At 48.7% G+C, this 24940-nt stretch overlaps 1 protein-coding gene across 1 annotated transcript; it reads right to left on the reverse strand.

The window, feature by feature from the left end:
* Positions 1–1236: 1236 nt before the first annotated feature.
* Positions 1237–16426, reverse strand: DRD4 (dopamine receptor D4). The gene is made up of 4 exons (XM_084522693.1): positions 16026–16426; positions 3237–3349; positions 2286–2839; positions 1237–1510 (listed from the first exon to the last, which is right to left on the reverse strand). Exons 1-4 carry the CDS (start codon positions 16272–16274, stop codon positions 1308–1310), a joined length of 1119 nt encoding a protein of 372 aa, XP_084378819.1. The 5' UTR covers positions 16275–16426; the 3' UTR covers positions 1237–1307.
* Positions 16427–24940: the final 8514 nt, after the last annotated feature.

A 24940-nucleotide genomic window follows, 5' to 3' on the forward strand; every position in this document is an offset into this window, starting at 1 on the left:
GCATCATTGTGCCTTTGGATGTGTAAATCTAAAATTAATACCAGGCAGCCACATGCACTCTTCCAAGAAACTTAAGATTCTTCTCCCTGTTCAGACTTTTGCATGTTCTGCTCCAGCAGCCTGAGTGCAAAGTCACCATGTCCAAGTGGGGAAAATAGGATGACGAGCAAGGCAAGAACATTGTTTTGTGAGCTGGCAGCTGGGAGCTGGCAGTCGTGGTCAGGACTCAGCAGCCCAGTGCTGCTGCCTGCAGGGAGGGATGAGCGATGCGATGCTCCTCTTCCTCATATGGTAGGAAAGGCCACTGGAGACAGGAGCTGTCTGCATGACTCCCTGCAGCATTTCGAGCTGTGGGATCACAAAGAAGTGCTACCTCATGGCGTTTACCTAGGTGATACATTGACCAGTTGATTTCTCCAGGTCCTAATCAAATTTTGGCATTTCTTAGCCAGGGCCAGCCTTTCTGCCCTGTGGGTGTTAGCACTATTGGGCAGAGGCCGGTTTTTGTAGGACCTTAATCTCCTCTTGTCCAACATGAGTCAAACCAATCTTTGTATTTAAAATTATTAGGGGTAGGGGGAAAGGAAGTTACACAGGTATATACACCCTCATCTGGCAGGTGACCATCTAGGAAAACAGCTTAACTTTGTTTTTCCTCCCCACAGGCTCCTGCCGATGTTACCTCACAGCCCAGTTCAGCCGTGCCGCAGCAGTCGTGTCTGCAGACGTGAGCCTGGCTTATCCTCACAGTTTACATCACACAGCCTCCGTGGAGACAGGCTGCAGTAAGGGCGGGCTGGTGCCCTCACTGGAACCCCTTGGATGGCAGCTGGTGGGACGTCCCCCATGCAGGGGTGAGGTAGTGAATGTCTTCGAGTCTTGAGGCCAGAGCAGCTGCAAGCTTCAAAGTTCTCCTGTGTGCCTGGAGCATGTCTGGGGGTGGTGGGTGGTGTGATTTTTTTTAGTGACAGCTAAGAGGAGCTCAGGCAGATAAATCCAAACCAAGAAGTTTTCTGAGAACCAGCCGTGCTGTCTTGTGGTGTCTCTTGCTGCTTATGTCAAACACCAAGTGTTAAAAATATGGCTCCACCTGCAGTTGCCAGTGGAGAGAGTATCCCAGCTGTATCCACTGGTACTTACCTGTAACTCCTTGTAGGGGACACAGAGGGCTGGGAACCACCATCCCATAGCTGCCATCTCTCCTCCTTCCCTCCTCCCCAACAAAGACAGCAAACCTTAGGCAGAAATAGATCTTTAATGAACTATACAAAAAGTCCTGGTCGCTCCTTCTCCCAGCTCCAGCGGGCTCAGCAGAATAGGTGCAAGACTTTGCGGAAGAAGTTCCTGAACTCGGCGTTGAAAACAGTGTAAATGATGGGGTTGACGGCACTGTTGACGTAACCCAGCCAAGTGACAGTGCTGGTGACTTGCGTGGGAATGGTGCAGGACTTGCAGAGAGCCCTTGTAATGTGGACCACAAAAAAAGGCGTCCAGCAGAAGAGGAAAGCACCTGCCAGGAGGACATTAAAGAGAGAAAGTGGCGTGTTAAAAAGGGTTTAAGTTAACAAGTGCAGCCTGAGCCTAACAAGAATGGTGACAGTTCAGAGTGCTTTGGGGGGGGGGGGGGGGGGGGGGGGGGGGGCAAACAAGAAGAGCAGCAGATGTGCAGAGCTGGGCTTCCTCCAAGACAAAAACTTTTGGACATCCTTCTCACTGTAAATGTTGGTGAAGCAAAGCGTAAGCTATGTATCGTTTTGAATTAGCATTTAAGACATCAGGATTCGCACTTACATTGAAGAAAAGGTTGAGTTATAAACAGTGTGCAAATGTTCTTTCCCAAGGGTGATGTTTGTTGACGCTACCCTGGATCAAAGGGAGATGGAGCTGTTCTCTGGGTACTTGTTACCTCTAACGACCTCAGGTGGGTTTGGCAGGTCTGCAGCTGCAGCCGGGCTGTTCCGCAGCAGCAAGGGGAGGGTGAGTGCGAACACAAGAGTCCACATGCATGGAGAGTGAAGGCATTGCATTGGGAAAGTGGAAGAGGGAGGAGGTTTTTACCCCACCCTCACCTACTGCAGGAATGAAAAAAGCACAGGCCAGAGTGCCAGCTCCTGTCCCTGCATGAACAACTGTGCTCAGGCTGTGCAGCTCCTGCTTGGGAGTACACAAAAGGACTGTTTGGCTCGCCAGGCTCAGGTAAGCCCTGCCAGACTGAACCTTGCTGTGGGACAAGGCAGCACGTCTCCCACCCACCCCATTCCCAGCCATCGCCGACTGTAACTCACCGACGACGACAGGCAGCACCCGCATGGCCTTCCGCTCCCGACCATTGATCTTGGCCCGCTTCCGACTGTGTTCTGGGGGTGGGTACTTGAGGTGCGGGTAGGAGACAGTCTGCACCCCGTTGTTCATCACATAGTCCCCAGGCAGGGGGTGCTCAGAGTGAGAGTAAGGGTTGCACTCGTCTGGCTCCAGTCCAGCCTGCTCTCTCTCGATAAAGGGCGAGGGGTGATAGAGCTTTCTGTTGCCCCCGTAGATGCCGCCCCGTAGCTTGGCCTTCCTGGCTTCTTCCCAGCGCTTGAGTCCCTGGAACATGGCGCAGTAGAGCACCAGCATGACGGGGCAAGGGATGAAGAAGGAGCAGATGGAGGAGTACACGATGTAGTTGTCATCCTCCAGCTGGCACAAGCTGGGGTCCCGGTTTGGAACGTTGTTGAGGCCAAATATGACTGGGGATGCCACAGCAAAGGCGAATATCCAGGTGGTGGAGATGAGGATCAACTGCCGCAAGTCGATTTGTCGCCGGTTGTAGTTCAGCGGGACTGAAACAGCAATAAACCTGCCAACAGAAGGCCCCGGGTGAGTCAGTAGTAACAGAAGTGAGTGGTTCCCAAGCTGCTTGCTGCTGTTCAGTGAGCTCCTTCCCCCAAGATTTGCTTGCACAGCCAAGGCCTGGGCTACAACCAGTCTCCCCCCTCAGAATAGCACCCAACGGGACAGCTCTGTCCTAGTCACACCACTGTGCTTTTAGCTTGGCCACAAGGGTGCAGATGGGACATGAAGCTGACAACAAGGCAGGGTGGTAGCACAGAACATCCTCCCTTGGGGGAAACAAAATGCAGCTTCCCTGCATGGGATCCTTACGAGGGTGTGTGTGGAAGCAGTTTGGGGCTGGGACACGGCTCTCTGGCCAGGCACCTCTCTGCTGTCATGAGGAGGAGGAGGGAGGCACTTACCGATCCACGCTGATAGCACAGAGGTTGAAGATGGAGGCCGTGCACAGCATCACGTCCATGGTCATCAGGGCATCGCACAGCACAGTGCTGAGGGACCACACGCCTCCCTGGAACTGAAGGACAAGATCCCTGGGGTCAGCAGGTGCCATATCCCACTGCCTTTAAAGCACAGGGAGACAACTTTGGGTCTGGGAGCCTCTTGACTTCCTCCACTCGAGTACAGGGCCTGAAGTCAAGCAGCCCACCCCTCTCAGCATGGTACTCCCCCTTCCAGCTAAACAGAGGTGCAAGAGAACTACCCCCACGTGAGGCTCACAGCTTCCTTAGGGCTTTGCAGTTCTGCCTGGCTGGAGAATTGAGCTCACAGACAATCAGCATTGCCAAATAAATCACTCTGGGCAGAATAACAGATGTGGTGACAGCCCTCAGACTCAAAACCCCCAGACTCATCAAATGTGCCACCCCAAATACCTCCCCAGCCATGCAGGACTATCACTAGCTGAAAGACACAGAGGAAGCAGGGAGAGGCTCCCCAGCAGTTCACATAGCCTGAAGCTCCTCTTCCTTTTTTCATTTCCAAACTGCTCCAATGCCCAGTTTGCAAACAACATGAGCAGTTTTTGTGTTACACAACTGTTGTATCCTATCATGCTAAGCACAAAGCCAACCTCCCAAGACCACCAGCTTGTAGACCAGGACCATTTCCTCAGCAGTGTGTTGTGAACCTGTCTCTTGGAAAATGGGAATGAAATGAAAATGGGAATGGAAGGAAAAGCTCAAGGAGAACAGAAGTGCATCAGGATTCATTAAACCCTTCCTCAGCACATGACACCAAATACTTGCCAGACTGTCTTGCACCCAAAGCTGAGAAACTGAATGTCAGATTCCTTTGCTTGCACCAGGACACCTGCCTTTAGGACAAGACCATGAACAGAATTTTTATAAAAAAATATAATTTTAGTAAAACTAGAGAGGGTGGGTACCTTTTTGTCTTTCCCTGTCAGTAAAAGAGAGGCTCAAATAATTTAATTCTCAGCTCAGTCTAAGCCTCTCCACCCTAATTTAGCAGTTTAGAAGAACAGCTCCCTCATTCGCCCAAATTAAACTCATATAATCAGGACTCACATATATATATATATGTGTGTGTGTGTGTGTGGATAATAATGCTCTGTCAACCCACACTGCCAGAAGACCAGACGGCTGTAATTGGTCTGCAAGCACTGAGTCCAAACTAAATCATGTTGAAAAAAAAGAATCAGGCACAACCAACTGAGCCTCTTGTATCTGGCATAATGATACCTTAAGCCTGGATGTTATTTCTGCAAGGAGCTGGGCACGAAGCAGTAGTGCTGGCAGAGAACAGGCAGTGGTGTGGGCCAGATAGCCTCAGCAAGAAACACACACAGGCTCCTGAAGGACTGGTCTGAGCTGTCAGACTTTAAGAAGAAAGCACGTATTTAATTCGCCAGGCAAAAAATCCTTCTCCCCTGGGGTTCAGAGAAATCATATTATGAGATGATGCTTTCACCTTTGCTGAAGGCACGGTGAGGCTCTCTATTTTTCACTGAGTTGTTTCTCAGCCAGTGGCACAGACTGCACAGCATGAGACCAAGGACAGAAGGAAGGACAGCAACACCTTCAACTAGCACGGCCACCAAAAACTGCTTGCACAAATCTGTTTGAGCCACACTCCAGTCTTGTCCGGATGTAAAACCAGCCAATTATTTCAGCATTAGAGCACTTCTAAGTGTAATACACAGAAAGTGTCAGCTCAAACCTTCTCTGTTCCGTGCCAGCATGTCATTATTCCCTTGAGTTTGGTCAGCACAGACAGGGAACTGACAGATTTGCTTGCAAATCAGAAAGTCTCAATGAGTTCTTCCTACTACAGCAGCAGGGAATGTTTCCTACATTTGTGATCACCAGGCAAACTCTGCAATCCTCCAGGTGCCTCTGCAGAGAGAGGCTGGGGTAAGAACCCCCACTCTCTACTCAACGTGATGTACAAATAGGTGTGATTTTAGCTTGAAAACAAAAAGTTTGGTAGCACTGGCTGCTTGTCATCCTGGTTCCAAACAGATCTTTTAAAGGCAGCTTGCATATCTTGCAGATATTATATACAGTGTCAGAGCACAGCCTGACACTTCCCCCATTTGCAAAGTCCCAAGGACATTTTTATATCTGTATATATGTGTATGTGTACATAAAAGCATCTCTCATATATACAGAATGCATACATTCTTTACATACTTTCTACATATTAAACAGAATATATAAAGATAAAATTATATATAGCATATGTATATTATATTGATATATAAACTATATTATATATATATTGCTATAATATAGGTAATATATATGATATATTCAATATATATATTATATAATTAATATATAGTTTTTTAATGTTTTACATATATTAATGCAATGTATAACTTGTATTTATACATTACATATTTCATACATGTCTCTAGATCTTATCTGTGTAATATTTGCAATACTCGCATATATAAATTAGATTATGAAAATTATTAGATTATTACAAATAGGTTATAAATTAATATGTATATTAAATGCCCCTGAGTTTAGAAGATATTATACAATATTTTGTACATATTTTCTACAGTGTAAACTTTATATACACTATATAATCTTATGATATATAAATAATAAGTATTACTATTGTTATATATTACTACTTGTAATATTTACTGTATATTTTTATCTCTTCATACAATGTATTACATATATCTTTTTCTATATGTGTGTGTATATATCAGCCCCCTTGTGTGTATTTTATCTATGTATAAAATGTATATTTATTCACATAATTTATCAATTAATTAATATGCATTGTGTAGTGTATTATATGTACATGTATGTAGTGTATCATAATATCATACAATCACAGAACAAGTATAAATATAGAATGTCTGTATGATAGAATACATATAGTAACAATAGGTGATATGCTACATAAAATATTGTCCTGGTTTCAGTTAGCACAGAATTAATTTTCTTCCTAGTAGCTGGTGGAATGCTGTGTTTTGGCTTAGAATGAGAAGAGTGCTGATAACACCCCGATGCTTTAATTGTTGCAGAGCAGTGCTTATACTAAGCCAAGGACATCTCAGCCTTTGCTCTGTCCTGCCAACGGGCAGGCTGGGGGGTGCAGTAAGAGCTGGGAGGGGACAGACCCAGGACAGGTGACCCAAACTAGCCAAAGGGGTATTCCATACCATCTGACGTCATGCTAAACAATATATAGGGGTGGCTAGCCGGGGGGAGGGGGCCGGACTGCTCGGGGTTAGGCTGGGCATCGGTCAGCGGGTGGTGAGCAATTGCATTGTGCATCACTTGTTTGTACATACTATTATTACTTTCGTATTATCACCATTGTATCATCATTATTATTATTGTTATTATTATTTTGTTATTTTTTTTTTCCTGTCTTATTAAACTGTCTTTATCTCAACTCACGGGCTTCACTTCCCATTTCTCTCCCCCGTCCCAGAGAGGGAGGGGGGAGGGTGAGCGAACGGCTGCGTGGTGTTTAGCTGCCAGTCGGGTTAAACCACGACAAATATATACATATGATAAGCACTACCTGTGCTTATGAAATACACAGGATACATGTATATATGTCACAGCACACAGGCAGAGAGGGATGCGGATGAGCAGCTTTGTGCATGTGGAAGGACCTCAGCTTGCTGGGGGTGACCTGCATAGCACCGCCCAGGCAGTCAGTGAGCCGAGGAACACGGCTCCTGCTCCCGTGTTCCTGGATTAGCTCCAAAATCAGCACTTTGGTACCAGAAAACTATCAACTGACTTGGGAAGGCAGCAGTTAAAAACTGTCGGGGAGCTGAATCAAGCGATTTGGCATTTTGGGAGGAAGAAGAGCAGAACGCCTGCAATGGGGCCAGCAGGGAGGTACCAGGGACCGGGAGAGGAGTCCGACTGAGGTGCAAATGCAACCTGAGGGGTATCAGCATGAGGCCAAGAACAGAAATAACTCAACTGTATCTCATTCTAAACCAGAAGTAGAGAGAAGGACTTTTGTTTAGTCTAAGTAACCCAAAAGAAAGCCACCCAGGGGAACAGCTATCACGTCCCAGTCACAATTGGCAATTATTAGGCACATCTCAGTGGGCACCTGAGATGGAACCGACACTGTCAGTACTTTTCATAAAATTTTAACGACAGCTGGAAAACAGTGGCTTGCTCTTTCTCAAGTTCTGCAAAGTCAAAGTGTCAGCATCCTGAAGAACCAGGACAGAAAACCTCAACCCTACAATGCAACAAGTTCTCCTGCACTTGAGGACTTTGGCTTCATGGCACTTGTTGCTGAACTGTTTTTTGAGACATTTCTACCTGGTGCTCTGCTAGGAAGAGATTAGGGCTGCAGTTTCCTCAGAGGTCTTCTAGAAGCACAGTCTTTCTAAATCTAGTCCAACCAGCACTTTTCTTTCCCTCTTGTTTTTTGACCATCCGCAGTAACCTGAGCAAAGCTGATCTTTCTCTACATTCACAGTCCTCCCTGTTCACATTTACAGGAGCAGGCAGCTCTGTGAGGATTAATATCAGGCAGTAGTGATGTCACGCACGGGATTATGATTAGTGGAGCTGTGAAGCCAAAGTAGACTCTGAAGAAACTGTTTAGCTATTTTTATATACCCATCTCCTTGAGAGGCAGCCTGGACTTCCAGATGAGGTCTGGATTCAGACCTGCATGTTTCATTCAGGCTTCTCTCTAGTGCAGATCAGCCACTCCAAACAGAATTTGGGAGCTGAATCAAGAAACACAACCCTCAAATCTTTGCCCAGAGTTCACCAGGATCCTCACCAGTACAGATTATGAGGGAGAAAATTTGACTCAGAGCCACAGTGGTCAAAACCCATTTGTGATTTTGGAGAATGAATGTATATTGAAAAGGACAAGATCCGTCAGGCTGCAGCACCTTCCAAGGACACAGTCTTTGCCATGAGACTCATGCTGGGCACTCAGAAAGTTGGGAACCAATAGCAAAATGTGCCAAGAACCTCCCTGATGGGTGAGTGACTTTGGATTAGAGGCATAGCAGGCTTTGCTGGGTCATGTGGCTAAGTGGTACCTAATTACAGCAGGTTGCAGAAGATTAGCCCACCAAGGTACACAGTGTAAGGCTTTAGGGATCATAAACAGCTCAAGCCGCCTTTATGTGCTCCAGAGCAACTCTCCTTTTTTTTTTTTTTTTTTTTTCTTTCTTTCTTTTTTCCATTCTCTGCTCCTCATTTTCTTTTCCAGAAACACACACATGATCAGTAGGGCTGGTGCTGAGGAGACACAGCCAGCCAGCTGCAGAGCAAAACATGCTCTACAGCCAAGTCGTCATCTCCTTTAACAAAACAAAAGCTGCAAATATAACCCCACAAGGCAGCCTACCTGCTACATCTTTTATAAGCCATCCTCTGCACACCCAAACAGGTGAGGAAAGGCACATTAATGACCACACTCAAAATCTTCAGACATCGCTTGTTGGAGAAGGTGGAAAACTGTACGTGTGTGGCATGCTTTGCCCTTAGCTCAGCGCTTTGTGGAAGACAAGGAGGGTTTATAGGATGGTGATAATCACCTTCTCTCTGGACACCAGCTGAAGCCCTTTCAGAGTAGTATTCCAGGCACAGACTGCATGCTTGTTTAGCACCAGGAAATTCACATGCAGCCACTGTGTTCGCTTCCAAGGTCCCGGTGTCTCACTACAAATGGCACTTAAGTTCTGGATCAACCACCTTGCAGAGAGGAGGAAAAACTCCAATTTCTTCTCATAAAGAATAAAAAGTTATGGAAAAGATTTTATAGGATGGCAGAAGGTGGACTAAAATGCCCTTGCAGGCTGCCTTCCTCACTGAGGTCATGCCGATGTTCCTGTTCCTAAGTACAGCCAATTTGTACAAGGCTTTCCTTTCTCCAAAGGGAAAATCTGCCTTCTTGCACACAACCTAATGCCAGATAAGTTCTTACACCACCAGTGCACCATGAGCCAGGGCAGGGCCAAAAGTTTTGCTCTTTTTTTCCTACGGTGAAAGCACTTGTCTGAGTCTTGCCACATACTTTTCCATGGTACAACACAGAAGCTTCATACTTGTCTCCTGCCAGCCCAGCAGACAGGCTCCATAAGAAGCAGGGCACACAAAGCAATCTTTCAGCCTCTGGTGGTGATGGCACACAAAATAAGAGACCCAGAAAATAGCAGCCCTTAAGAATTAGGACATGCCTGGCTGGATTTCCAAACAAGTACCTGCCTCTGCTCAGCAAGGCCATGGTTCAAGTGTGCAACATGGAGAGACTGAAAGTGCTAATCCTAAGAGCCCAGGCCTGCTGAGAAAGATATGGCACCGATGAGAAGAGCAGTAATCCCTGCATGTGGGCAAATCCAGGATCTGATTCAAAAAAAAATAAAATCTGAATGCCCACCAGAAGCTGACTCTGGGCTTTTTTATGTTCCAGGTTGGCTGCTGCATCCTCCAGGAGACAAAATGTGGCCTGCAAAGGGAGAGTAAGGAGAGGAGAGAGACACAAGACAAAAGTGGCCTCACACCTACTGTAATATCCTTTAAAAACGAGGTGGAAATCTGGTTCACCTGAACCGTTATGAAGGCCCTGAAAATAAAATCCTTAGCACTGGTTCATAATTGCTGGCATATATCATATCATCTCCCCGCTATTTCATCCAGGGACTGTATGGCTCAGGTATCACTCAGCCTAGAATAACATCTATTTCCACAGAAGCTGTAAGATTCCAGACTTTAATCTCAGGTGCTATTGCAGACAGGATGACATGCATTTACAGAGAGCCACAGAAAATTTGGAGAACGGCAGAGGTCTGTTCTCATCAGAAGCACTGCCTCACAGGTGATACCAAGTCAGAAGGACATTAGGTTTTCTCCCTGATAGAATAATAGAATCAAATTTGAAATATTTTACTATGTTTAGTTAGCTAGAAGGACGACTGGAAATTTTGTATGCCTAATGTTACCTTACTCGCTAAAGAATCAGCCTTATCTGTAAGACCTAAGACCATACAGAATTATAACACAGGACTGGGGAAGGAGGGCAAGATAACCTAGGCCTGGAGGATGTGCCTCCAAAGAATAGGTGAGGAACTCATGGCACGCACATTGTTGGATGTGTAAATGACTTAGTTTAGTATGCCCTGGATAAGCTGGAACAATAAGATAAGAAAGGAGATGGCCTGAGCATGCACAAGGACTGGGTTCAAGCAGGAACACAGTGAGGAAGACTACAGACAACCACCAGAGACCCCTGAACGACCACCAGTGGAAACAAATGCTCACGCATCAGGACCATTTACATATTATAACGAATTATGAAAAGAAGTAATTACTTCTTGGAAATACTTATGTTTTAATTGTATGTAACCCCTGTAGCCTGGACAATTTGGCACACACACTAGGTGGTACGATCCCCTGTGCATCCGTCCAGTGCTGCAATTAAAGAATGTCTGACTTCTGAAACCCCAAATCAGATCTTAAAGAGCTTCTTTGACCGACTCCTACAGTATCACAGGCACACATATAATACAATTTGCTGCAGAAGAGCTCTTCCGACTCCAGCGGTACACTGACACCCTGAAAAGTTTTATGCAGAACAGCATCATCCTCAGCAGGAAAACAGTTGGTGTAATTAGCACTGGTTGCTCAGTTGCTCTGAGGATCTGCAAGGCTGAGTGCCTGCTTGGGACAGCCGTCTTCCCTGACCTGTAGAGGAGCAGGGTAAACATGCAGATCTGCTAAAACCATTTCCTCTTTTTCGTAATCAGTTAACGGATCTTACGGGCAAAGATGTTTACGTAACCATGCCTTACACGGCTCCTGCCAGCAGCTTCCTGGATCAGACCTGTTTCACAGCTCAGGCCCTCGGCATGGATTAAGGAAAGCGTTGATCAGAGGAATGCTCGCGGTGAAGCAGGTAGGAGGTAGGCTCTGCAGCTGGCTACAGGAGTGGAAGTCACTCAGCCTGGTGCCTGCCCTAATTGCTGGGAATGTCCCCGAAACTGAAAGGCTGCTGAGGTTCCTGTCATCCTCACAGAGCCTTTGGGGCAGACAAAGCAGCTAGCACAAAGGCGAGTCTTTGTAGCCACACAGCCACAAACAGCAGATCTCTGGTAGGCAAAGCCCCTTAGAGCTTAACAATATTCTGCAGTACCTCCACAGCACCGCACAGCTCTACTTTCTCATGTGTTCTCACTGCCACAGGGGAGCAATAACCCCCATTCTCAGTGCTGTCGCTGCTCCAGGCAGATTCTTGCGTCTTTTCCTGGCCTCCCTTCACACAGAAGCAGGGCTTTGCTCCTGGGAAATCATCACAGACCCCTGGGAGTGCCCCAGGCCACCTCCTTCCCCTTTGCTTCCCATCATCTTTGCTACTTTGCCAGCAGATTGCTAGGAGAGCACGACTTCACACTCCCATCAGAAAGACAAGGACGCTGTAGAAGAGCAGTCTGCCTTTCCCATGGCTTTTTACTTTGCCCCATCATACAGCTCACTGAGGCAGAACTCCTGCTGAAGTCAGTATGATTACAAGCCCAAAAGCTGTGTTTCCCAAGCAAGCTGGAATTACAAACACCTTCTGCACATCTGGGCAGCCCTCTGTGTGGTAATTAACACCTGGCAAACACTAGAACATCTCTTTGGTCTGTGTTTGAACAAGTTCAGTGGAAAGTGCTGGACACGTCTGCATCCCCGTGCTATGATCTGGCACACGACTGCACCGATACCTGCACGGTGGCTCTGTCACCACTGCATAGTAGATAGAGAGGCAGATGGCAAACGGCACTAATCCACCTCTGCTGCCCTTGGCTTGTCAATCCACCTCCATCCAAAGCAGCACTCCAAAGAGAACGAAGAACGATCAGGGTTCAGAAGTGCGTTTGGTTTTCTCTAAAGATGGTGCATTTCTGCAAGACAGAAACTGGCAGTAACCACTGCCCCGGCAGGAATTCACTTCACATCCACAGTCTCAGGAGCTGCTCAGTTTGGAAATGGATGCTTTAAGCCAGCGGGAAGCTGATGTTTCCTTCTTTCCCTATCCATAGGGTATTTCTTGGTCACATCAGGTTGTGGAAGATCAAAACTGACAAATGACAGCAGCGATTGAATTTAGGGAAGACAAGCTTCATCACATCAGTTTTAACACTCTTGCTCATTAAGGCCCCCAGCGTTAACTCGAGCTGTTAAGGTAGGTAAATTTCACAGGTCAAATTAGCGAGGAAAGAAACACAATCTGAAAAACTCCCAACAACACAGTTAATACTAGGATGGGGCAGGACTCAGGGGCAAATGTTCATCTCAGGCAGTGAAGGCTGGTCTGTGGGGAGATGGGGCCTACATCACTCAAGGCTTCCCTGCACACCTGAAGAGAGCCCCACGGCCCCAGTTCAGGGGGATATGCTGAATTTCTGCACCACCAGCCTGTCTCCAAAGGCTGTCTGTTAATTCTTCATGGTATATATGGTGTATATTCACATACCAGTATGGCTGAGGGAGCCTAGTGAAGTAGGGCAATTGGCCAGGAGTGACAGACACATCTCCTGCTCACCATGATGACGCTTTGGTGCTTCTCTCATAAACTGCCCAGGAGAGGACAGGACTGGAGGACGTTTGCAGCAGGTGGCCCCATTTCCCTGCCCTTCTGCTCAGCTCTGGTTCCAGTCAGGACTGCAGTGTGGTTGTGAAACAGTACAGAAAAGAAAACGTTGTGACCACACACACCAGGTTCTGCCTTACCCAGCACCTGCCTTCAGCAGGCCTCCAACTCTGCAGGGACAAACAAGAGATGCCCACAGGGAGCAGACACAACTGGGCTCCATACAGCCAAGACCAGGGTGGACTAGGAGTTCAGCTCTGACATTATGCTGGCTCTTTCAGAGGTACAAAAGGGGTGCATGTGTGAACAAACGCTGCTAATGGGCTGAAAGAAACTTTTTAACAACTAGTAACAGCATCCAGGACTTCTCCCATTCTGCTCAGGCTTCTATGAACACCAGCAAGATAACCTACATCTCACAGGAAGGAATCCCATCCCGCTGAAGCCTATGGGAGATCTGTTGTTTTGAGGAGATGTCAGATGTCACCTCGAAAGTTTTTAAAGAGTTCTTTAAAACTTCCACCTGTCTTCTAAAGCCTAGACTCAGAGGGATGCTTCCAAAAGCCTGACATCTCAGAAGAAAAAGGCACAGGACAGCCAAGCTTCTCCTGCTGAATGAAGTAAGCAGTTCGGCTTTATTGGTCTGTTTCTGCTAAGCAAGGAGCAAAAAATCCTCTCATCAGGTTCTCAAGTTTTCCAATACACCCTCAAAGTCCACCTTTGCTCTGTGAGAAGCTGCAGGGAAGTTTAAAAAAATAAACACAAAAACCACAAGAAGGAATAGAAGCTGTACTGAACCTTCAGGACCGTTCAGGCAACATTTGCAGTGGCTAAACACAGTAGTACAAAGTGCAAGTTGAAATCAATCTACTTTTAAGCAGCAGCGATCACTACACCTTGTGTCCCGTGTGCTGCCTGCCCAGGTCACTTTTCCTTTCCTCATTAACAAACAGATGTTCCCCCTTTGTGTCACCCTTCATGATAAGTGACACGTCTGCATTTACACACTCAGATTGAGCAGCTGATTCTGATCTACAGTTTTCACACTGGCCTCTGAGAAAAAAGAAAATTTGTCCCCCAGCATTGACGCAATGGCTTTTCCTTACCATATTTCACAACAAAATGAGCTGCAAATCCCCACACACAGGAAATGCCCCATTGCCTGCTCCAGCAGGCTGTAGCTGCTGCACATCCATGCCCGTTCAGCACCTTCTGCAGCCACTCTGTGTGAGATTGCTGTTTGGCAGCGGCTGCTACAGGAGCACAGACCCTGCTGTGTGCTCCGTGTTCTGCCTGAGCACCCAGAAATCGCCTGTGGTACCCAAGGAAGTTCCCACAAGGCTTGTGCCCAGCAGGAAGCGTTTTTAGCAGTACGCCAGGATATGTCAACCAGCATTTTATGTATGCCAGCAAAGCCCAAGCCTGCAGGCTAAAGGAAACCACACTGGTGTTTGTCTGCCCGCAGATTCAAGAACAGGAGGCACGGTGAGACAACGGGAAGAGCAAGGGGCGGGGGGGGGCGAAGGAAAAAAATCCAATTAGCAAGAAGTAGCTGAGAAGGATGATAGAGACAGAGGCTTTTTAACCACCAAAACTGAGACAACAAGGGAGAAGGAAACGACCAAAACCAAGCTCCTCTGAGTGCAGGGGAAAGAGAGAGGGGAATCTATTGCTCCTGTCCAATGCTGGTTCTTCCTAGGGTTCCCCAGCTGAACCCATCCCTCTAGAAGACGTCTGTCTCCAGAGAGGTCACAATGTCCTGCCAAATCCTAGGACCAGGTAGAGGCTAAAAGCATCCTAAGCTCTAATCCGCTGCCTTCCTTGCTTAAGAAAATACAGACCCAACCCGGTCAGGCACTGCACAGCAGCCCTGGCGTGGGAGAGGAGAGGAGACACTAAGGCTTGAATTCTGCTGGTATGATCCTGTGTTAACCTTCACAGATGGAGCCCCATGCTGCCTCGCTCCTGGGGACTCCTGAGTGACACTTAAGCCACCACCTTACAAACCACGTGTGAAACCAAAACCCAACCATGTGTCAAACCCAAAAATGTGAGGTCAGGTCTGACTGACCCACTCTCAGGCTCACTGGGGCTGCCCACCTTCGTCTCATCTTGGCTCTCCCCACATCGGGAAAGGACTCCTCTATCCTCCACACCACCGGCCACCACGAGGCCAGGGGCACAACACCCACTACTTTGGCCTGTGGGTGCTGTCCCCCGTTCACCTCTGGGTGCTGCAGGGACGGAGCTACAGGCTGTGGCCAGCCTGGTCCAATAGATCCGCCTCACCCTGGTCTGACAGATCCCCCCATCTCAGAGCATCGATCCTCAGGCAGCACAAATTTATCTCCCTTCTACAGAGAAAGATGCAAAACCACCCTGCCTCAGGAGCACGTGAATTGCACATCCCTGCCCATTGCTCCCACTTTTCTTGCCCTCAGCTGCTGCAGTTTCAGAAGCGGACAGGTTTTGGGGGTGGCTGGAGGCCCGACTCAACACCTCCCACCAAAGCCACTTCGATGGGGCGATCCCATCCCTAAAAATGTCCCTAAAAAGTCAGTTTCCCCTACTCAACCTGTCTCAGCAGCCTCCTTCCTCTCCCTTCTCACCCAGCCCTGCTCACCTCACACCAGGCAGAGCACAGCAGAGGAGCTGAGCTCTCTGTCCCTTCCCAAACACCTGTTGATGGCAAAACAGGACGTGCACAGTGTGATGGCTCCCCGGAGCTGCAGACCACCCCGGGACACTGGGGTTTTCCAGTCCGGCAGGACGAGGGGAGCCACCAAGTTGTGCCGAGCGGCGATGCCACCGGGGCGAGAAGCCACCGTGGTTTATGCATCTCTTTTTGGAAAAGGGAGATCAATTTGGGCTGCTGGGGATCGATGCCCTGAGATGGGGGGGATCAAAAGCGACACACGCAGTCCGGCGGGGACCAGGCAGGGTGCCAGAGGGGATGCCGTGGTCATCCCAAAGCAGAAGGAGCCGGGGGGCACAAATCCCAAAGCGGAGTGAGCTGGGGGGCACAAATCCCAAACCGGGAGGCACAAACCCACCGAGGGGCTCCAGCCTCGGACCCCCGCTCTCTCGCCACCACCCAGGACCTCCGCTCAGCCCGCAGCCCTCCCAGGCAGCCTCACCTCGGAGTACACGAAGAGGGGCAGGACGAGGATGGCCAGCAGCAGGTCGGCGACGGCGAGGCTGACGATGAAGTAGTTGGTGGTGGTCTTGAGCGCCCGCTCGGTGCAGACGCTGAGGCACACCAGCCCGTTGCCTCCGACGATGAGGAGGATGAGGACGATGCCCAGCACCAGGGCGGCGACGTTGTGGCCTCCCGGAGGGGGCGGCGGGGGCTCGCTGCCGTTCCCCGGGGCGCTGCCGTTCCCCATGGCGCCGCGGCGCTGCCCCGGCAGCCGGGCTCATGGAGCCGCCGGCTTCACCGAGCTGCCCGGCCCCGGGGCGATGCCGGGGGAGGCCGGGGGAAGCCGGCAGAGCCGGCCCCAAACTTTGCGAGGAGCGGGGAGGAGCCTCCCGGAGGCAGCCCCGGCACCAAGCGGGTCACCGGGCGGCTTAGCGGCAGGGGGCGGGCTGCCCGTGTCCCCCCCTTCTGCCCGTGTCCCCTCCCTGTGCCCGTGTCCCCCTCCCTCTGCCCGTGTCCCCTCCCCGCAGGGCACCCGCAGCCCCTGGGGAGGCTGGAGGGAGGCTGGGGTCGGGGGGAGGCCCCCCCAGCTCTTGCCGTGGTTGGGGTGCCTGGCCGGAGGTCCGCTGGGGGAGGCTCCTTCTCCCCCTGGGTTTTTGAGCTGGAGGAAAAGGACAAGTCTTCGGTGACACCGCTGAGATTTCGTCTTCGATCAGCCGCCCCCCTGCCGGCACAGCGTCGCTCGGTCGGTGCGAGTTTCCCCGGGCTTCCCACCCCAAAGCTCCGGGAGCGATGCTGGAGCAAGGCAACGCGCCCTTCAGAGCGAAAAACGGCAAGAAAACGGATTTAAAAGACTTTGCAGCGGCACGTTATGGGAGGCAGAGTAGGAAAAAAAAATAAAAAACAAGGTCCGTATGTTGAGCATAATGTCTTTCTCGGAATGAGGCTGACCACTTTTATACGTCTCCGAAACAGCGGAGGCAGTGGCCCCACAAGCACTGCACTGCAAATGTGGCAGATCAAAGCACCCTCGGATCGGTCAGACCTTGATGAAGCTACACCGTAGGGAAAGAAAAAGAAAAAGAAAAAAGAAAAAACCAGCAAGTTTCAGAGTAGGAGGTTGTTTCAAGTCAGCCTGACCTGAAGTTATTTTCCCCAGGAGATTCAAAGCAATAGTATGAACGGTAATTAGAGAAATCAATGCTGTTAGCTTGGATCCCCAAGAGCATTTGAGGGACTGTGGAGACTATAACCATCCAGAAAATGGCAAACTGCCTCTTTTTAAATGGAGAGGGATAAGAAACCAGGGACTAAAGAGTAATCTGTGGTGCTTCAAGTAAAAGAGCATGTTCCTCGCTAGAGCTAGGAGGGAAATAATTAGATACCACGTATCTCAGCTTTAGCGCTGCTGCAATCTCACATAGCCTTGTCTTAAGCAATGAAAGGGAGAAGAGTAGCTGAAATTATTATGGATTGGGTGAATAACAGATTGGAAAACTGTACTCCAAGGTCTGTGCAGAATTTGGTAATGTTTAGAATTTGCATAATTGACCTGAGTGAGTGTCCAGAGAGCTCACTAATTAAATTTGAAGATACTGCCAAGACAGGTGAGGCTGCGAATATCTTGGAGCACAGGATGAGAATTCAAAATGTTATGCTGCAAAAAACATCTGGCAAATGCAGGATGCAATTCAAATGGAATTTTGCACCTGTCCTGTGCTTGGGCAGGAATAATCAGCTGCAGAAATGCAGGGCTGAGGCAACAACCAGATGGAGAGTAGGTGTAGGAGCAAAGGTGCTGTAGCAGGCTGTAAACCGCACATGGGGACTAGGATGTCTTGTAAATGACAGAAAAAGAAGCCAAAGCTCTCCTGGAATAATTCTGTTTGAGAAGTACCTGCACACCTGCAGACTCAGGCAGCCTTCATTCTGCCAGCCACAGTCAGCGTCACCTTTCACAACACTTGTCATAATTATGCCAGCTAAAATAACAGACGGAGATTATGATTCCTAGAGGTAGGGGTTAAGGTGACGTTTCTCACTCCCTAGGATGAACACCTCTAGACTGCAATGCTGCAAGCAGCAAGGCAGACGCCACATGTATTCATCTCAGATACCAACAATTGTGCTTTTTTTACTGCTTAATGCATCACTGCATTCACCCCTGCGCTGACAGAGATGAGCTCAGTGAAGTCCCACAGAGCTGGTGCTGGAGGCTGGGGAAGGACGGGGGAGCTTTCACCCCCAGTTCTAGCCCAGATGGTTTGGGAGATGTGGGACCTGATCCAGACTCAGTGGGCACCTTTCCAGCCATGCCACCAAACCTCAGATCAGATGTTTGGGGTGAGCTAACCAGTCAGTTCCGCTTGGTGTTTGTGGAAGGCAGTAGGAAGAGAAGGCATAGCAGGAAAGTATAATTTACACCATGTGGAGAGTGGGAACTGCATTACTGCTGGCTTTTTATAAGGCAAGAAGATTTTTAGAGCTGCTTACAGATATCAGTATGTTACCTGTTCCAGATATAGGTTTCATCTGATCTATTAAGAGGCTGGCAGAAGAAATCCTCTCTCCAGTGTCTGCCCACACCAATTTCCTTTACTCTTATTTGGAGAAGGCCACAATTAATCCTCAGCATGTGAAGCACAGAAAAGCCAGAGCCCTATTACCATGAATAGGGACGTGGACCTCGGTACCATCCTTTCCCTGTGTTTATCAGCAGTTAATCCCGCAGTCTGTTTTACCCAGCTGCCTTGGGTTTCACAATTTCATACATGGGTAGGAGAAAATTACTTTGGTTTAAGTACTTAGCTGGCAATCTGTCTTGCCGTATTGTCTCCAGAGGTGTGACTTCCAAGTTCTTTCTGAAGTTCACAAGAATGCTATCGGCTTCGTAGCTGCTGAGCTGTACTGACTGTTTCCTGTCCCCATAGCACGTGTGCCATCCTCACAATGATCCCAACACCTGTGAGTATGTCTACTCCCCTCCTTCTGCCAGCTGACCCAGCTGTGATGTGTACTCAAATCAGTGAGCAAAGCTCTGTCCTGCAAAGACAAAACAAAGCTCCAGCAGCGGTGGGTACTCACACGCCATCCCGTCTGCCCGTGGTTCCCCATTCCTTTGGGAACAGTTCGGGGCTCAGGTGGGCACAAGCAGGGCTGTGAATCTGTCAGGTTAAGAAGATATACATCATCCAGTGCAGTGAACTGGGACAAAACTGCCCCATCGGTACTTCTTAAACCTACATGTCCTGGCAGAGGGAGTTTGCATCAGCTCAGTGGTTTGTATCTGCTGCTCACAGCTTTTCTGCTCTGCTGGTCGGATCCTAAGACCCAAGTGCTGGCACAAGTGCTGCTGTCATAGCCTTCACTCAGTGAGGAGCGGGTACTGTGGGACCATTTTTACTAGAGCCCTTTTGCTCAAAAAAAATCCACGCAAACTAGCCAAAGGAGGCTTTGAAGTGCATTAATGAAACTGCACTGAACTCCTGTGTGGAGAAAATGCCCTTAATTTATTTGTGTTTAAACCAGCTGAGCAACAAAGGGATCGGGATTGAATTGTGACTGCAGGCCTTCTGCCTTCCCACAGGGATTAATACCATTTCTCTAATCTCCTTTAACAGTCAATTTATATTAATTATCTTGATTTTCCCTGTGGGTTAGCACAGACTGCCTCTTAACTCTCAGCGTGGAAGCCCTTATTCCAGACTAGCAGTACTTTAATCCCAGACCACTTTAATCCTGGAGTAGATTAAACTAATGTGAAATAAGGCTTTTCACTTCCAAAAAAGAGCAGCCTTGCAAAGCACTAATTAGGACGGCTCTCCCATTGCAAACTCCCAGGCTGCAGTGAGCCTTGCTCACTGCCACTAAGTCCTGTGGTTCCCCTGTGTCTGCTGCTCTTGCTCAGTCCTCGGTGCAGCCTTGTAGAGAGCAGATTCCAGGGGCTTTGATGTGTGACAGTGTCCCCTTGGGAGTAATCCCAGAGAGTGAGGGCCGGCAGGAAAGCTTCCTCTCTTCTGTTAGTGAATTAGAGCTGTGGCCCCTTCCTGGGACGAGAGGAACTGTCCTCCTCACAGAAGAGGAGGAAGGGCTGTAATGCATCAGCATACCCAAGGAAGTCACGTTATGGCACTGCAAAATAAAAAAGATGACAAGCAATAGAGCCATTTGTCACCCTTATGAAAAGCAGGAAGCATTATGTGCCAGGGCTGGGATGTTTGAGCAACGGACAGTGAGTGTTTAAGAGCACCCTTGAAGAGTTTCTGGTGCAATCAGTGGTTTTGAACAATCCTTTCTTGCTCAGATGTGCAGCTTGCAGAGCATCCTGGTTCATCAGTTGCTCTGTGACATCCTGCTGGCTCAGGGCAGGGACTGGGGAGGTTGTGAAAGTCACCCACAGCCGCTTCTCATGACATCAAAAATATTTTATTTTGTCCTAAGCAGGTGCTGTGAAGGACACGAGGGGTGAACAGCAGCACTTTCTGCCAGCAGGGCATCTCAGCCTCAAATAAGTCTGGTGCCCAAGCCAAGCCATCAAAGAAACATCTGCCTATGTGGGCTCCTTCCCCTGTGCCAGGAATAGATTATCTGTATAAATTCATTTCAAATATGGGATGAGGCTCTTGTACTCAGCATTTCGCAAGACCTTCAGTGCCATGCATCTGCAACCACAGGATGTGGCATGCAAAGACTTTGCTCAACTCACCACCCACAAGCCACCCACTTCTGCCCGGGATCAGCAGCACCAGGAAAGCACCCATTTCTTGCACAGAATGACAAAATAGTGGAAGATCTGCCTTTTTGATATGTTTTGAGGCATGTTTTAAAAAGAGTCTTGGAATGAGCAGTGCGGTCAGCTTTCAGGAAGGGGGCTGCGGTGGAGCTGGTGCCTGACAGCTAGCCAAGGAGGCAGAAAGAGTCCTCCAGAGACTTCCCAGGATGAGTTGATAGAGGATTTGGTTTTTAGCCAATTCAGAGGACCAGAAAGGTTGCAAAGTGAGACATCTGTCAGAGTCTCCCAAAAGACACAGAACTTTTATCACCGTAGTTTTTCACACTCGAGGCACTGAATTTTTAAATAGAAAAGGAGAACAAAATTACCTGCCAACGTTTCAGAACAGATGTGCCTAAACTCAGGTATTGAATAGTACCCTGATAGCCCAGCAACAGATCACTGGGGCTATCAGCAGGATCAGAACAAAGGGAGGAAAATAAAGAGCTTTTATGGCCAGTACTGTTCCTTTTACTTGACATATTTAGCTGAGCAATTCTCTATGAAAGTATCATCCACAGCAAAGCCACCCTGCTTTACAATTCGTCTGTAATGCATTTCCAAGAAAAGACACAGCGGCAGCATCCTGCCTTTCGGGTTAACCTTTGCAGGAAAGGGAAAAGGATGGCAGGGCTCTCCTGGTTCCCAGGCTCACTGAGTCCCCCTTCAAGAAGCTGCAGGGATTTACTTACACACTGAATAGATCTTTTGACATTCACCGTTCTGGCAAGTTATGATAAATCCATGTAAGAGGTAAAATCTCATGCATTTTTAATGGTGATTAGCTTTGGGAATGGAACTACAGAGAAAACGGCTGGATTTGCTGTCTCTTTTAGCTTGTAATCACACCAAGACGTTTTTTTGGATGCCTGGTTTCAGACTAAGCCATATAATTGATCTCATGTGGGGGTAGCACGGTGAAATACAAGGGCTTGTGTCACAGGACAGATCAAATGAATATACTTCAAGAGTCTCTCCTGCTTTTAAAACATCAATGAGCTTATTGGAGCCAATCATTACGAAAAACCTCCTGGGGAGGCTGCAAGGTAAGAGGCCTGGAAAGACATGCCTGTGAGCAGCAAGAACCTCTAAGTGCTCCTCCTTCCCCCTTATCTCACACCGCCTGTTCCCTTCCACCTGGACAGGACAGCCTTCCAGGTCCCTGACACAGGCCGTAGAGGGACACAGCCAAAATGTTGTCCACGTGGCTGTGCGACTGCCAGGATCCGCCCTGCTCATTGCTGGCACCACATACCTGGAACAGCTGGGCCAGACCTGCCAGCCAGGACGCAGAGCATGTCATCCTTATAATTAAAATTAATTCCCTAGAGTGCTTTCTCCTCTTCCCCAGACACAGCAAACAGCTGGAGGCTGAGATTACGGATGCTTATGCCAATTAGAGCTGTGATAAGGCCAGACGCATGGGGAGCATTAGTGTGCAGCTCTGCAGTGGAGAGACAGTCCTTGGATCTCCTCCGTGTCAAGGTACGAGGGAGCTTCCAGCTGAGCAGAGCGATGCCAGGCTGAATGCCAGGACAGGCAGAGCAGCCCTGGGGAAGAAGCCACCCAGCCGTGTCCCTGCAGTGGTGTGTGCTGTCCCATCCACGCATCCCATGCCATGGAAACAACCTGGGGACAGGCAGAGTGCCCTCACTTCATCAGGCCTTGAATGAGGTTTGAAAGAAGGGTCAAAGGATGTAAAAAAAGGTAGCAAGTGATTGTCAGGGGAGAAGCTTGCCTTTACAGGTCTTTAGAAAGTTATTTGTGCTTCCTTGGTGACAGCCACAATGTGCACATAGGAAAGCAGTTTCCCTCTTCCTCTCAAAACGGCACCATCCCCTGAACCTGGCTTTGCTTTTCTGGGTCACAGTGCCAGCCACAGTAAAACCAGCCTTTTTTTCCCTCTATTTTGTCCAGCTTCAAGCAGGAGGAAAGATTTACTTGCAGGAGGGAAGTGCTTCAATGCAGCCCTTCCAAATTCAAGGCTGTCTCCTGCTTGCTGCGGGTACACCTGCAGAGGGGAGCAGCTCCTGCAGGATGAGCCGGGCTCAGCCCCTGCGTCCCAGGGCAGAGCATCTCTAGGGAGGCAGACTCACACCCCCAGGGGACTCTTTGGGTTAGTACTCAGCCCTGCTCTGGAGCAGGTGGATAAAAGATGTTCTGGCTTGGTCCCAAAGCACCAAAGCACCTCTATCATCCCATCCCATGGAGAGCCAAGGCACTGACCAGCACCCAAGGTGGGTACTCACCTGCCAGTTGGTTATTTTTCTCCTCTATCCTCTCATTTCTTAGCAAAATGTTTTAAAAGTTTGGGATTTTTCCAATGTGAGCAGAATGCCTCATGTTTCCTTTAAAGAGCCAGGTTTTGCTGCAGATTTCACCCAAGGGTTTGGCTCGAGGCAGACACAACCTTAGTACAAATGGCTGAGGTCTGCTGTAGCAGAGCCCAGAGCTCCCAACACAAAGGTTTTGCTCTCCTTGCCCGTGGGTAGCGCTGCCAATGGTGGAGATAACTAGCATGTCCAACACCTTCCAGACTTCAGAACAAACGGGCACACTTTCAGGAATGTGATATTTTTTATGAGTGATTACCTCTTGTCCCCCACATTTTAACTTTGTTTTTAGTCGGGTGCAAATCCAGAAGGGCACCATATGTTACAGCAAAGCACAAGGCATCTCTGACCTCTGCTGCCCCGCTGAACAAAATGGAGGAGAGAAATAAGCAATATAAGGGGACCCAAGAGCAGCTCAGGAGGTGAGCACTATATAAGCAAATAGACAGAGAGGAGCACACATCCCTCACCTCCCCAGAGGTACAGCAGCGAGAGATGCCTTTCTGCTGGTGACTCCTGGATCCAGGCAGGCACCTTCTTGGCTTAGAGCAATTTGTCCCTTGCTCAATCACATGCTGCTGTGGAGGATCTGTAGCCACAAGGAAGGGGTTCTCCCCTTCAGGGCTGGGACTTGAACGGATCCCAGATATTTTGTTGCACTGGGCATAGGGAGGTGCATGCTTCCTGCTCAAAGAGGGAGCCCTTTAGGGATTGCTGTGGACCATTTACACACAGAGGCACTGGGAAGCCAGCAGCCCAGAAAGGAAACATGGTTTTCCCCTCTGTTTCATGCACTAGCTGCCAAAAGGGACCATGAGGGTCTGTTTCTGTGATGTGGATTTATTCCAAGACAGGGAACGATCCCTGCTCTGTTCAGGATCTTGGAATAACTGAGTCCACCTTGGGGTTTGGAAGTAGGGCGGGTGTTTTTCTGAGGTCTCACTTAGCTGTATGAGACTGTAACTTTCCTTCTCCCTCCATTTTTCAATCCCACCTACATCTTCCCCTGCCCTTGCTCCCACCCCATCCCATTCCTCCTTTTTTTTGCAGCCAAAATTACAGATCAGGTGGTAAAGATTAAAACTACTCCTGAAACCATCCTGTACAAGAAAGGAGCATTTGGAAAGCTAAATCCCCCAATCCCCTTATTCCAATTAGTGTCCTTTCTCTAACAGATTTGGAGGTGGTTCAAGAAAATGACTCCAATCTGCTCTCAGTAGATAGCAGCATCGTGGTCAGCTCCTTGGCATGGGAGTAGGCTCACCTGAAAACATTAAAGAGAAAATTCTCACTACACACACGGGCTCACACATATGCATACTAAGAAAAAACAGAATGGGGGAGGTAGAAGTTCCTGAACACCCCTTAAGCTGATTAAAGGGTATTTTACTTTTACGTAGGAAGGATTTAGCCATGCAGTTCCTAGTACCATCTGACCTCAATAAACTCCCATGCCATCAGCAGATGCCACCATTGGATGGTGTCACAGACTGTGCCAGGGCTCCTTGAAGGATGGCTGCACCTAGACACCCTCAGGACTTGTGATGCCATTGCTGGACATGTGTGGTGGGTGAGATGGTCTTTGGCAACCTTTTCAATCTGTTTTGACCCCAGGGCACTCAGCCATCTCAAGGCCATAGATCTCAGAGCAGTGCAGAGGCTGCAGGAGCATTTGGGAATGCACATTTTGGCCAAGCAAGGTGTATCCATGAAGAAAAGCAGCCCCAGCAGATCCTGAGTTGCTGCAGTAATACATCTGGGGTCTGGACGGTGGACAAGCTGGCATGAATGCGACCTTGTAAGGGCTGTCCT

This window comes from Aythya ferina (genome assembly GCF_964211825.1).
Source record: "Aythya ferina genome assembly, chromosome: 5".
NCBI lineage: Eukaryota > Metazoa > Chordata > Aves > Anseriformes > Anatidae > Aythya > Aythya ferina.

Coding starts and splice junctions, on each gene's coding strand:
- DRD4 (XM_084522693.1), bottom strand. CDS start 16,274: ATGGGGAACGGCAGCGCCCCGGGGAACGGCAGCGAGCCCCCGCCGCCC. Junction 2,840..3,236: donor TGTGCTATCAGCGTGGATCG/GTAAGTGCCTCC, acceptor TTCTGTTGGCAG/GTTTATTGCTGTTTCAGTCC. Junction 1,511..2,285: donor GGTGCTGCCTGTCGTCGTCG/GTGAGTTACAGT, acceptor TCCTCCTGGCAG/GTGCTTTCCTCTTCTGCTGG.